General features: G+C 41.2%; 1 protein-coding gene across 6 annotated transcripts in view; it reads right to left on the reverse strand.

Annotated features, from left to right (window-relative positions):
* Window positions 1-307: 307 nt before the first annotated feature.
* LOC130360580 (galactose-3-O-sulfotransferase 2-like) overlaps window positions 308-12,655 on the reverse strand; it is a 90,098-nt gene continuing 77,750 nt past the window's right edge. For all 6 annotated transcript variants that reach the window (XM_056563109.1, XM_056563104.1, XM_056563106.1 and 3 more), the window contains 2 exons: window positions 11,028-11,421; window positions 308-1,187 (listed from right to left, as the gene is read on the reverse strand). In XM_056563109.1, the coding sequence (XP_056419084.1) occupies window positions 414-1,187; window positions 11,028-11,421 (1,168 nt within the window). In that variant the 3' untranslated portion in view covers window positions 308-413. The remainder of the gene's footprint in view (window positions 1,188-11,027; window positions 11,422-12,655) is intronic.

The following is a 12,655-nucleotide window of genomic DNA, read 5'->3' on the forward strand; positions in this document are numbered from 1 at the left end:
TTAATTTTTGACACCCGATTTGAACTTTTTATGTCACATTCTTTTTTTGTTTGCTTCTTTCCACAGCCTGTGAGTTGTGTTAGCTAGAGATGAGCGAACTTACAGTAAATTCGATTTGTCACGAACTTCTCGGCTCGGCAGTTGATGACTTTTCCTGCATAAATTAGTTCAGCTTTCAGGTGCTCCGGTGGGCTGGAAAAGGTGGATACAGTCCTAGGAGACTCTTTCCTAGGAATGTATCAACCTTTTCCAGCCCACCGGAGCACCTGAAGGCTGAACTAATTTACACAGGATAAGTCATCAACTGCCGAGCCAAGAAGTTCGTGACGAATCGAATTTACTGTAAGTTCGCTCATCTCTAGTGTTAGCCCCTGACCTTACCTTTCTGAACTGGCATTCTGTAATATTTTTATTTAATTTTTCTGATTTTGCATGTTATACAGTAGTGCTGTATACTGAAGTTCTGGAGTGATCAGCTGGCGACATGACAACTCCTGATCCTTTTGGAGACCTGACTTCAGGTTGTAACCAAGAATTTTATCTTCTCCAGCCTGAAATGGTTTTATGGAGTCATCTTTTACTACTTTTGGGTCTACTAGACCTTCTAGACAAATTTCAGATTGCTCTGCCCTCCTCCTCCGAAGTTCTTTCACCTCACTCTGCATTCTGTTTTGCCCAAATTTGTCTACCTTTTCCCAAAAGGTCCTGTTAAAGTAAATATATAGCTGCCAGTCTAACTGGTTCCAAGCTTTGATTTTCTCTTGAGTTTCCTCAGAAAGAATGTTTCTGCTGGTGGTGTTCCTGCTATTTAGAGGAAAGGACAAGATATCATCAAAACCCCAGCAAAGGGCATCCTTCAAAAGAATTAATGACTCGTCAAAGTACTCCGTGATCAGGACCAAGTTGAACATGGTTTCTATAGTTTTCTGGGCCAGCTCAAAGTGTTTGGGAGTTTCAGGCTCATCTGGATTAAGGCCAAAATCAAAGGCCATGAGGTTTTTTCCAAAATTACTGTATGAAGATTTATTTTTGTAATATTTGTAAGGATTTGTCAAGTAATCTTCCAAGCTGAGAGCATTAATAAAGATGTCGTAAAACCTATAATATGAAAATGTTGACTCCATGAGAGAGACCGGATTCCGCAATATGGTGAAGTAAAAGGTGTCCTTGGGCATTACCTTTTCCACCTGTGAAGAATTGTAAAACAAATAAGTGTTAAAAAAAAAAAAAAAAAAAAAAGATGGAATGTTTATTCATTTACATTTGATATGTGCATTGGCTACCTTTTCATAGCTTACTAGCAGTATGGGTTTATCTGCTTCCCTGCATTTTTAGGTTATGTTCTCTGCCGATCCACTTTTCATTATCGTTATACCCTAGGGTCCACGGTTTGTATGTCTTGTTTAATACATATTTTTCCAGTGTATCTGGTGTCTTTTTGTACATTTTCTACGCCAATAAAGATTTTTTTTGTTATATCTGTGCATATTCTAGTTCAATTGGTGTTCAACATTATGGAACATATCATACCATTTGTTGTGGCGCTGCTGATTTAGTGGATAAGTATAATGGAACAAATCCGGAGATGAATAGGTTTAAAAGCTTGGAGGTTTATTGCATATCAAAAAAAAATAAAACCAATGCAAGATAAGATTACGCGTTTCGGGGGGAGCCACCCCCTTCTTCAGATCAGTGTGCAGACTGTACAAACTGACTCTGTAAATAGGTGCAAAAAAGGGCACCAGGTACATTGGGGGAGGAGCCATGCAAAAACACATTGGGGGAGATTTATCAAAACCTGTGAAAAGGAAAAGTCGCCCAGTTGCCCATAGCAACCAGTCAGCTCGCTTCTTTAATTTTTGACAAGGCCTCTGCAAAATGAAAGAAGCGATCTGATTGCTATGGGCAACTGGACAACTTTTCCTTTGCACAGGTTTTGATAAATCTCCCCCATTGTGTCCAAATACAGTAAAAATACATAAAAAGCATATACAAATGTACAAATCATAAAAGGTATATAGAACATAGCATGAGTCATGTACTATTGCTAAGAAATTCCTTGTTGTGACTTATTTAAATAGAGGCCAGTGTAGATCAATAATAAGCTGCACATCCGGACCGCAGATGTAAACATTCGGGGTCCAGATGTGAGCCGGCGTGACGTTAGGGGCGGCCGTGGCGAATGAACTGCAGCGCATGCAGGCGCCAGGGAGCGTAGTCACGGAAGCGTCGCTATGGATCGGTCATCACGTAACTGGGTCAGCCAATCCGAAAGCAGTAATCACGGAGCGCTGACAGCGCTGCGGATGAAAACAATGAGGATCGGGCATCGAAAGGGGGGAGGTAGTGTATGGAGGAACAATGCATTAAGTATAAATGGAAGTTAAAAAAAAGGTGTATAGACACAGTATCAAGGCCCTAGCAGTGCGGCAACGGGAGTGAGCGGCGGCACACACAAAGGTTGACATGAATCATAGTGGTGTAAGTATGTAATTAGTAGTAATTTAGTACTGGAATAGTCTATATTGACAATACATATGTGTAGGACAGAGTAAAAACTTGATGTGGGAATATAATATTATGAAGTATTATATGATTGTATGGGTGGCTACTATTAATAAAATGATAGATACCATAAGCACACACATAAAGATACATATGCGCATGTACACACACATACACATATGTATACACAATAACAATGGGTAATATATAAGGCACGGTAATACAAGGATATAAAATGTGTGATAGGTATGACTAAAATTAGATGCAAAGGTAGAAACAATTAGTGGTATTAATTCATAATTGATATGAAGAGTAGAATCCATGGTGTGTAATGGTACTGAGGGGGGGATTTGGAGGGATGGGTGTTGGGAAATGCAGATATAAGGTAATGTAGTATATGGAGTGGGCAGACACTGTCTGCATGATGGTAATGTACATGGTACCCAATATGTGGAAATGAATGGCGGTGAGCTGAAGGGGGTGGGGGGTAGAAGCTGGATTATAGATTGCACTCAATCATTTCATTCAGACCCCCAGGTCACATGGTATGGAGGGTGTGAATCCAAAAGTTTTCACGTCTTCCTAGGGTTTTGTATCTCTGGTTTACATCCTTAGTGATGTGCTCAATAGGGGTAGCCCTGTACCTGGCGCCCTTTTTTGCACCTATTTATAGAGTCAATGTTTTTACAGTCTGCACGCTGATCTGAAGAAGGGGGTGGCTCCCCCGAAACACGTAATCTTATCTTGCATTGGTTTTATTGTTTTTATTGATATGCAATAAACCTCCAAGCTTTTAAACCTATTCATCTCCGGATTTGGTCCATTATACTTATCCATGGAATCAGCAGCACCACATAGGTTCTTTTGTTCGACTATTACCTACCTTTCTCCAGGAGACTGTTTGACCTCACCTGCAACCTCAGGCCTAGCAGCAGTTCCGGCTTGTTTATAACCCTGCATGTGGGTTGATATGCAAGTTTAACCCCTTAAGGACGGAGGTTTTTTCAGCTTTTGGATTTTCGTTTTTTCCACATCCCCTTCTAAATATAACACTTTCAATTTTGCACCTAAAAATCCATATGATGGCTTATTTTTTGCTCCACCAATTCTACTTTGTAATGACATCAGTCATTTTACCCCAAAATCTACAGCGAAACAGAAAAAAATAATAATTGTGCGACAAATTGGAACAAAAAACCCATTTTGTAAATTTTTGGGGCTTCTATTTCTACGCAGTAAATTTTCAGTAAAAATGACACCTTATCTTTATTCTGTAGGTCCATAGGGTTAAAATGATACTCTACTTATATAGGTTTGATTTTGTATTACTTCTGAAAAAAATCATACCTACATGCAGGAAAATTTATACGTTTTAAAATTTTCCTATTCTGACCCCTATAACTTTTTTATTTCTCCATGTACGGAGCGGTATGAGGGTTAATTTTTTTATGGTACAAAAAGTGACCAAAAATACGCTATTTTGGACTTTGGAATTTTTTTCCTGCGACTGTGTGCTTTAATTAATGATATATTTTTATAGTTCGGACATTTACACACGCGGTGATACCACATGTTTTATTTTATTTTTTTTATTTACACAGTTTTTTAATTGGGAAAAGGGGGGTGATTCAAAATTTTATTAGGGATCTTTTTTTTATTAGGGAAATTTTTTTCAATGGCAGGGATCAGTGTTATCGGCGGTTGATTGCTCAAGCCTGGATTTCAGGCTTGGAGCAATCAATCGCCCATCGGACACGTAGGAGGCATGTAAGGAACCCTTCTGCTGCATCTTGCTGATGGGGACATCACGATTTTACCGCGATGGTCCCGATCAGCCCGACTGAGCTGCGGGGAAGCTTTTACTTTCACTTTAGACGCGGCGATCAACTTTGACGATCAACTACACCTCCCAATGGAGGTCCCACACAACCAAAGGTTCCCAGGCAACCCTGAAAGGGTACTGCTCAGAGGCACCCCTCTAATAGCGCACATAAACCCTACACTAACAATGATAGGCAATGCCAGCAATCCAGAACGTTCAATGCCTCCAGTCACCACGGGAATACGCCCAAACCCCCCCCCCCCCCCCAGTACCATACAATGCCATACTTCCACCCAACTTACTAACTCTGTTCCTACCACCACTACTGCTTCCACCAGTTCTAGCATGCATCATCCCTCCAACAGGGCACCAGTCCATACATCACATTCCGCCCCTACTGCTCCCATGGTTTCCGCTACAGACCCATCCAGGTCCTCCATAGTTCAGTGCTCTGCCATCAAGGACAATCATATACCCACTATTCCCCTGCCCATCCCCTCCGCTTCCATCTCTCCTACTGCTCCTCCCACCCAGGACATCCTGATGCAGGACCTGCTTAACCTCATGGGGCAGCTGTCTGACCAACAACCCATTCTACCCTCTGGTAGATTCCGCACTGACTCAGACACCATTTTCGATGATTCATTGACCATGGCTACCAATTCAAACACCCCTTACAGATGTCTCTCTGTACATCAGTTCTTTACTCCAGTCAGCACCCCTCATGGGACGGATGGCAGCAATAGACATAACTCGCCTGCATCAGATTCTTCTCCCACCAACAACACCACATTTTTTTTTTTAGTTCTCCCCCTGTTACTTGTGAACCAAAAATAACTTCCCTCTCTGGAGCGAATCCACATAGCACAACGCCACACCCCCTCCCCTCGGCACCGAGGAGAGCAAAGAAACTAAAAGAATATTTCAAGATAAAACCAAAGAACTAAACACAGTGAAGATCTTCAATCTCTCCAAATATGTACTGGATGAGGTTGAACAGAGGGTCCTGGAAAAGGGGCTCTCTTTATGCCCCACGTCTAAATCCACTAACTTTGAACTTTCTTTTAGATCTGAACAGCTTCATACGGAAGCTTACAATCAAAAGATTCTTTGGCCTTAAAGAATCCAATTATGTCCCTACCACCACCAAGGGTGACCCTGAACCATCTGCCCTGGTACCACCTCCTATTACCACCGGGCTGAACCCCAGGTAAAACTTCTATCACTTCCATGCAAAGGGCAGGTTTATTGATGCATTTTCTGCACTGGTACAAGCTAATTTTAACGACTTCACTAAGAAAACCACTCAGAAGAGTCACAATTCTAAATACAACCTGTCAGCTGCGGAAAGATCAGCCATCAAATCACTATCTGACAACCAACACATTACCATCCGTCCAGCCGTACTTCTCAACAGGGATGACCACATCACTGAGGCGAAAATACTTCAATTGGATACCACCTACTGCTCACCCATACCACAGAACCCCACCAAGGCCTTCCAGGAGGTGCTTACATCTCTGGTTAATTTTGGTGTGTCTCAGGGGGTACTATCCAAATCTGAAAGGAATTACATTCTCATTACAGACCCTGCTCTCCCACTGTTTTACTACTTTCCGAAAATGCATAAGAGTACCACTAACCCCCCTGTTCGACCTATCATTTCTGGCATAAATTCCATTTCATCAAATCTCGCTCACTACATAGATCTACTTTTGCAGAAACATGTCACCAACCTGAAATCATACCTAAAAGACACCACAGACTTCATCAAATCCATCCTGAAAGTGGAATGGAAACTGGAATACCTTCTCGTCACCATGGACATAACATCACTTTATACCGTAATCAAACATTAGGCAGGAATCAATGCCATCTCACATTTCATCTCCAACGATCCATCTATGCCTACAGCTCAAGTGGACTTCATCTTACAGGTACTCTGTTTCATATTTACGCATAATTACTTTGAATTCATGGGCCAACTTTACATACAGCACACCGGGACTGCTATGGGGTCCAAAGTGGCCCCCAGTTTTGCAAACCTTTTTGTGGGGCTATTCGAGAAAGTCTTTGTATATTCCCACCACCTATTCTTCAACTGCATTTTTTACAAGAGCTACATAGATGACATCTTCATTGTCTGGAAGGGTGACAGGTCCAGCTTGAAAAACTTCATCACACACCTGAATTCCAATGACTGGTCGATGCATTTCACCCAATCTATCTACACCAACAATTCAGAATTCCTAGATGTACTTGTTTCACATAATGGTCACTCACTCCACACCAAGACATATTTCAAACCTGTAGATAGCATTAGCTATCTTAGCTTTTACAGTGGGCACTTAAAAAATGGCTGATTAATGTGCCCTACAGACAGCTCAAGAGGATTAGGAGGAACTGCACCAGGGACAGAGACTTCATCTCTCAAAGTAACATCTTGAAGGCCCGGTTTAATGCTAAAGGCTATCCCAGGTCTCTGTTGCAGTCCTCCTATACTAGAGCCCACTCCCTCAGTCAGCACTCATGCATACTTCTTAACCCCGGACAAATCAACAACACCACAGAACGTACATCCAACTTCATTACCACCTACAGCAGGGAACACAAGGACATCAGGAAAACTCTAACCAAACATTGGTCAGTCCTCTTACAAGACCCTCATCTTAGGAGCACTCTTCCGGCTAGACCCTCTCTCACATTCCGCAGGGCCCGAGCCCTGCAGAATATGATAACTGCTAGCAAACTTAAATCAACATCACTACAATCCAACCTCTCCATACTCTCGGACATAACCGGTAGCTTTAGGTGTGGACTATCCTGCTGTAAATGCTGCCCACTAATTACACATAAATGTCAAGAGTTGTCCTCTACAGTTACCAGGGAAACCTTCTGCTCCCCAGCACCTGCATGCGCACTTACAAGCGCTGCTGTTCATTCGCTAACAGCCGCCCCTGACGTCACTCCGGCTCACATCTGGACCCCGTATGTTTACATCTGCGGTCAGGTTGTGCAGCTTATTATTGATCACACCGGCCTCTATTGAAATAAGTCACAACAAGGAATTTCTTAGCAATATTACATGACTCATGCTATGTTCTATATACCTTTTATAATTTGTACATTTGTATATGCTGTTTATGTATTTTTACTGTATTTGGACACAATGTGTTTTTGCATGCTCAGGGAGGATGATGAGTCATGCAGAGTGAGGACACCCCCCCCCCCCCCCCTCCAAACCACAAAATGACAAAACAAGAGAGCGACAGAAAGAAGAATGAGTGAATTATAGGTGCTAGACATAAAAATGTAGGTACTAAATAACCTCTAACTTTTTTTTGTGTCCTATGACAAGTACGCTTTAAAGGGGTACTCTGCCCCTAGACATCTTAACCTCTATCCAAAGGATAGGGGACAAGATATCTGATCGCGGAACCCCCGCAACCTCCTGCACGCCACCCCAGAATTCTGTACCTGGCGCCCTTTTTTGCACCTATTTACAGAGTCAGTGTACAGTCTGCACACTGATCTGAAGAAGGGGGTGGCTCCCACGAAATGCGTAATCTTATCTTGCATTGTTTTTATTGATATGCAATAAACCTCCAAGCTTTTAACCCCTTAAGGACTCAGCCCTTTTTCACCTTAAGCCCTTTTTTGCACATCTGACCACTGTCACTTTAATAGTTGGCATTAATAATTCTGGGATGCTTTTACTTTTCATTCTGATTCTGAGATAGTTTTTTCGTGATATATTCTACTTTATGTTAGTGGTAAAATTATGTCGATACTTGCATCATTTCTTGGAGAAAAATGCAAAAATTTTATGAAAAATTTTAAAGTTTAGCATTTTTTTTTAACTTTCAAACACTCTGCTTATAAGGAAAATGAATATTCCAAATAAATATATATATATATTGATTCACATATACAAGGTGGGCCATTTATATGGATACACCTTAATAAAATGGGAATGGTTGGTGATATTAACTTCCTGTTCGTGGCACATTAGTATATGTGAGGGGGGAAACTTTTCAAGATTGGTGGTGACCATGGCGGCCATTTTGAAGTCGAGCCATTTTTAATCCAACTTTTGTTTTTTCAATAGGAAGAGGGTCATGTGACATCAAACCTATTGGGAATTTCACAAGAAAAACAATGATGTGCTTGGTTTTAATGGAACGTTATTCTTTCATGATTTATTTACAAGTTTCTGACCACTTATAAAATGTGTTCAATGGGCTGCCCATTGTGTTGGATTGTCAATGCAACCCTCTTCTCCCACTCTTCACACACTGATAGCAACACCGCAGGAGAAATGCTAACACAGGCTTACAGTATCCGTAGTTTCAGGTGCTGCACATCTCGTATCTTCACAGCATAGACAATTGCCTTCAGATGACCCCAAAGATAAAAGTCTAAGGGGGTCAGATCGGGAGACCTTGGGGGCCACTCTTCTGAGTATGGTATTAACCCATGTGTGGACGTTAAATACACTGCAGGCGCTCTACAATGCTCAGAAGAGAAGGAGTCACATTTAGCTGAAATGGTTTTTGGGGGCATGTCACATTTAGGAAGCCCCTATGGTGCCAGAACAGCAAAAAAACCTAACATGGCATACAATTTTGGAAACTATACCCCTCGTAACAAGGGATACAGTGAGCCTTAACACCCCACAGGTGTTTGACGACTTTTAGTTAAAGTTGGTTGGCTAGCGGCGGGGAACGGAATTCCCACAGGCGTACCCATACGCCCTACGTCCTTAAGGACTCAGGATACAGTATGTATGCATACGCCCTGTGTCCTGAAGAGGTTAAACGTATTCATCTCCGGATTTGGTCCATTATACTTATCCACTAAATGAGGAGCGCCACATAGAGGTTCGACTATTACCTGCCTTTCTCCAGGAGACGGTTATACCTCACCTGCAACCTCAGGCCTAGCAGTGGTTCCAGCTTCTTTGTAACCCCACATGTGGGTTGATATGCCCAAACGGTATCACAAGAGGCGCCCCCTCTGTTTTTTTCTTCCCCATACAGATTTGTTGGGTATTGATTTTTTTTTTTTTTTTTTTGCTTTGGTGATTTTTTAAAATATTTTTTGAGGACTTTATGCAATAAGAATCAAACACAGTTGAATGCTATAGGTGTAACTGGGGGAAACAGTAGTTTTGCATCTGCCACTATTACTATGTCTTGCTTTTGTGCCTACTCTTTCTATGCACTAGTTACTCCTAAAATTCTAGTTTTTAGGGTGTAACTAATGTTACATGTTACTTATCTGTACAGGAAAAGTTGGCAAAATGGCAACACCTGCATTAACATCACTTCTGGTCTGTGAGTGTTGGTACAGTTTCTTAGCAGTAGCAAACTTAATCAGACCAACCAGCAGTGGGCCCCCTCTCTATGAACTCAATAGTTAAATGCTGTTATTTCACACATACATTAGCTTTACATCCATAATTCTTATCTTTGTACAATTAATTGACATGCTCTTTTGGTGGCCAGTTACTGGCAGAAAATGTTTATTTTATTTTTTCATGCCAGTTTTTTCAGATGCTTTTTTAATGGCTGAAAATATCAGCTGTAAACATGGCTTAAAGCTTACCTGTCAAATCGCGATATGTAACTTACTAGGTCATGCAGATTATTTATGTCTTACATGTCTTTTTTCTGTGTCTAGCTTCTGTATTGGGCTCAGGAATTCCTCCATTCTGCTGCTCACTCATTTTGACATCTACTGCTGAGGAAAGGGGCATGTCTGAGGCAAGTACTTAGCCCACCCTCACTCACCATGCAGTCACTTCCTCCCTGAGTCTGCTTTGCTGGGTCTCCTTATCCAATCACTGCAGGCTGCTCTGTAACTCTCACCTCTCTGTTTTCATGCTGCACATGTTACAGAGAGGAGGATTACCGAAGCTTGCATGCATTTTGCAATATATACAATGGTGAGACTTCATTAGGGGACAGTGTGTAAAAGTAAACAAAGAGCTTTTACACTCTATTTCTAGGTTTAGTTATATACATAGTGCCCGTCTCTTATGCATCTGTGTATTTTATATTGTATTATATGTTTTATATATATATATATATATATATATATATATATGTATATAAATATATATATATATATATATATATATATATGCTTTTAGTGGGATTCTGCAAGACAACAATACAGGTCTTCCTCCAATGAAGCTCAGATTGGCACTGAGCCTCGGTGCATGCTCCCAGCGTATGCTCTCTGCAGTCTGATAAACAGGACAGGAGTGAGCACAGATAAGTGTTAGTCCCGCCCTCACTGCCTGGACTTTGTCAATGCCTGTGCTTCAGCTTGGACCAAGATGATGCTGCAGACAGACAGGATTATGTTCTGGGTGGTATGGGGACCCCTAGTGGTCTTTTTATAAGCCATGATTTCCATAAAAAGGAGAGATTTTTTAGAATGTATATTAGAAAGGTTATTGTTTTGCCAAGATGTACAACAACCTGACAGTGCCCATTTAAGTATACTGTCTGCAGAAAAAAAAAACTTCCTGCTCTGTTTTGCCTTAGCTTCCAGGTCAGTTTACAAACTTCTATCCTACTGCATACGGTACGTTGTAGATGTGGTAACACAAGAAAATCACGAAGTTCCCAGTTATCAAAAGAAGACATCTGTGGAATTTGCTAGCATTACCATAGATTTTGAGAGAGCATACCTCTGTGAGGTCGAAGCGCATGTGGTGACACATTATATCATACTTAGGTTGGATTTTTGTCTTGAAGCCTTCCACAAAGTAAGTCTTGAAATAGTTTGAATAAAAGAACTGTGTACGGTTATTAGATGGTAGTGCAAATGTTAAGTTATGCGATTCTCCAAATCGAAAGAGAATATTCATGATGGTACTACTTGCTGTTTTATGGGTTTTTAGGAAAAATATATGTCTTTGAGGCCAGCAAGATCTCTCTATACTTTTCCCTTTAGATGGGCTTGCTTGAAACTTTGCCAGTTCTTCAAGTGGCTTTTCCATAATCTTCTGTGATATCCCGGTATTCTTCCAATTAACATAGTCAATGGCTGCATATGCTGGGGATGACAAATGCTCAGGACACCTGTAAATAAAGCGTATTTTAGCAACTACATCCATTATGGTTCAAAAACACAATAGGGGGGAGTTTTATTAAAATCCAATATATTCCACTTAAAGAAAGAGATGCAGGGCACTCACCATTGAAGTCTAAGATTCTTCTTTATTCACCTAACGACATAACATTGGTGCACACAGAACAGAAATGGACGGGCGACGATGCTGTTTCGTGCTGCACAAGCACTTCGACTGGCCCGTGAGTGAGTAGAAATTTACCATTTGACCATAGCAACTAATCAGATTGCTTTTTTAAATTTTTAATAAAGCCTCTGACAAATAAAATATGCAATCTGATTGGTTTGCACCTGGGCAACTTTTCCTAGGCACAGGTTTTGAGAAATCTCCCCTTAGGTATTTCTGTGTGTGCACTAAGCCCTTAAGGACACAGCCCATTTTTGCCTTAAAGAGGTACCTTACATTTTATCACCTAGCCACAGAATATCCTGCCTGGCGCTCCAGGCTCTCCTCATGCACTGAGCAGGCACCGCTACATGCATGAAGTGGTGGCTGACACGCTCCCTTCATGCATCTCTATGGGTTAGCCAGAGATACCGCTCTTGTGAATCTCCGGTTCTCCTATAGAGATGCATGGAGGGGGCGTGTCGACCACCGCTTTGTGCACCAAGCACTGTAGAACGGGGTAAGTTGTTAAGTACTGGATTACCACTGGGATGCAGGCTATGTCCTGATCAGTTGAGAGGATGGCGGGAGGGTCTTTACCTGCCTCCTCACCGTCCGAATGGTGATCCATGGCAGGCTGGAGCAATGGAGCACCGATAACACTGATCAATGCTATGCTATGTATTTACACTGTGAATAGTGTAAAAAATTAAATCTTTAATGTCAACTAACTGCTTCCCCAATAAAAGTTTCAATCATCCCCCTTTTCCCATAAAAAAAACTGTAAAAACAAAAAACATATACACGTGTGGTATCCCTGCGTGCATAAATGTTCGAACTATAAAAATATAACATTAATTAAACTGCACGGACAATAGCATATACGTAAAAAAAAAAAAAAAAAATACCAAAGTGAGAAAAAAATCAAAAGTGTAAAAATTAAAAAACATAGCCAGCTTAGTTTTTGCATTTTCGTTCTTTCCTCCACAGACCCATATGAGGGCTTTTTTTTTTGTTTGCACGACCAATTGTACTGTGTACACCGCAATTTTGCTAATTTTGGGGAGTTTAGTTTTTAC

Source organism: Hyla sarda, chromosome 3 (assembly GCF_029499605.1).
Source record: "Hyla sarda isolate aHylSar1 chromosome 3, aHylSar1.hap1, whole genome shotgun sequence".
NCBI classification, from domain to species: Eukaryota; Metazoa; Chordata; class Amphibia; order Anura; family Hylidae; genus Hyla; species Hyla sarda.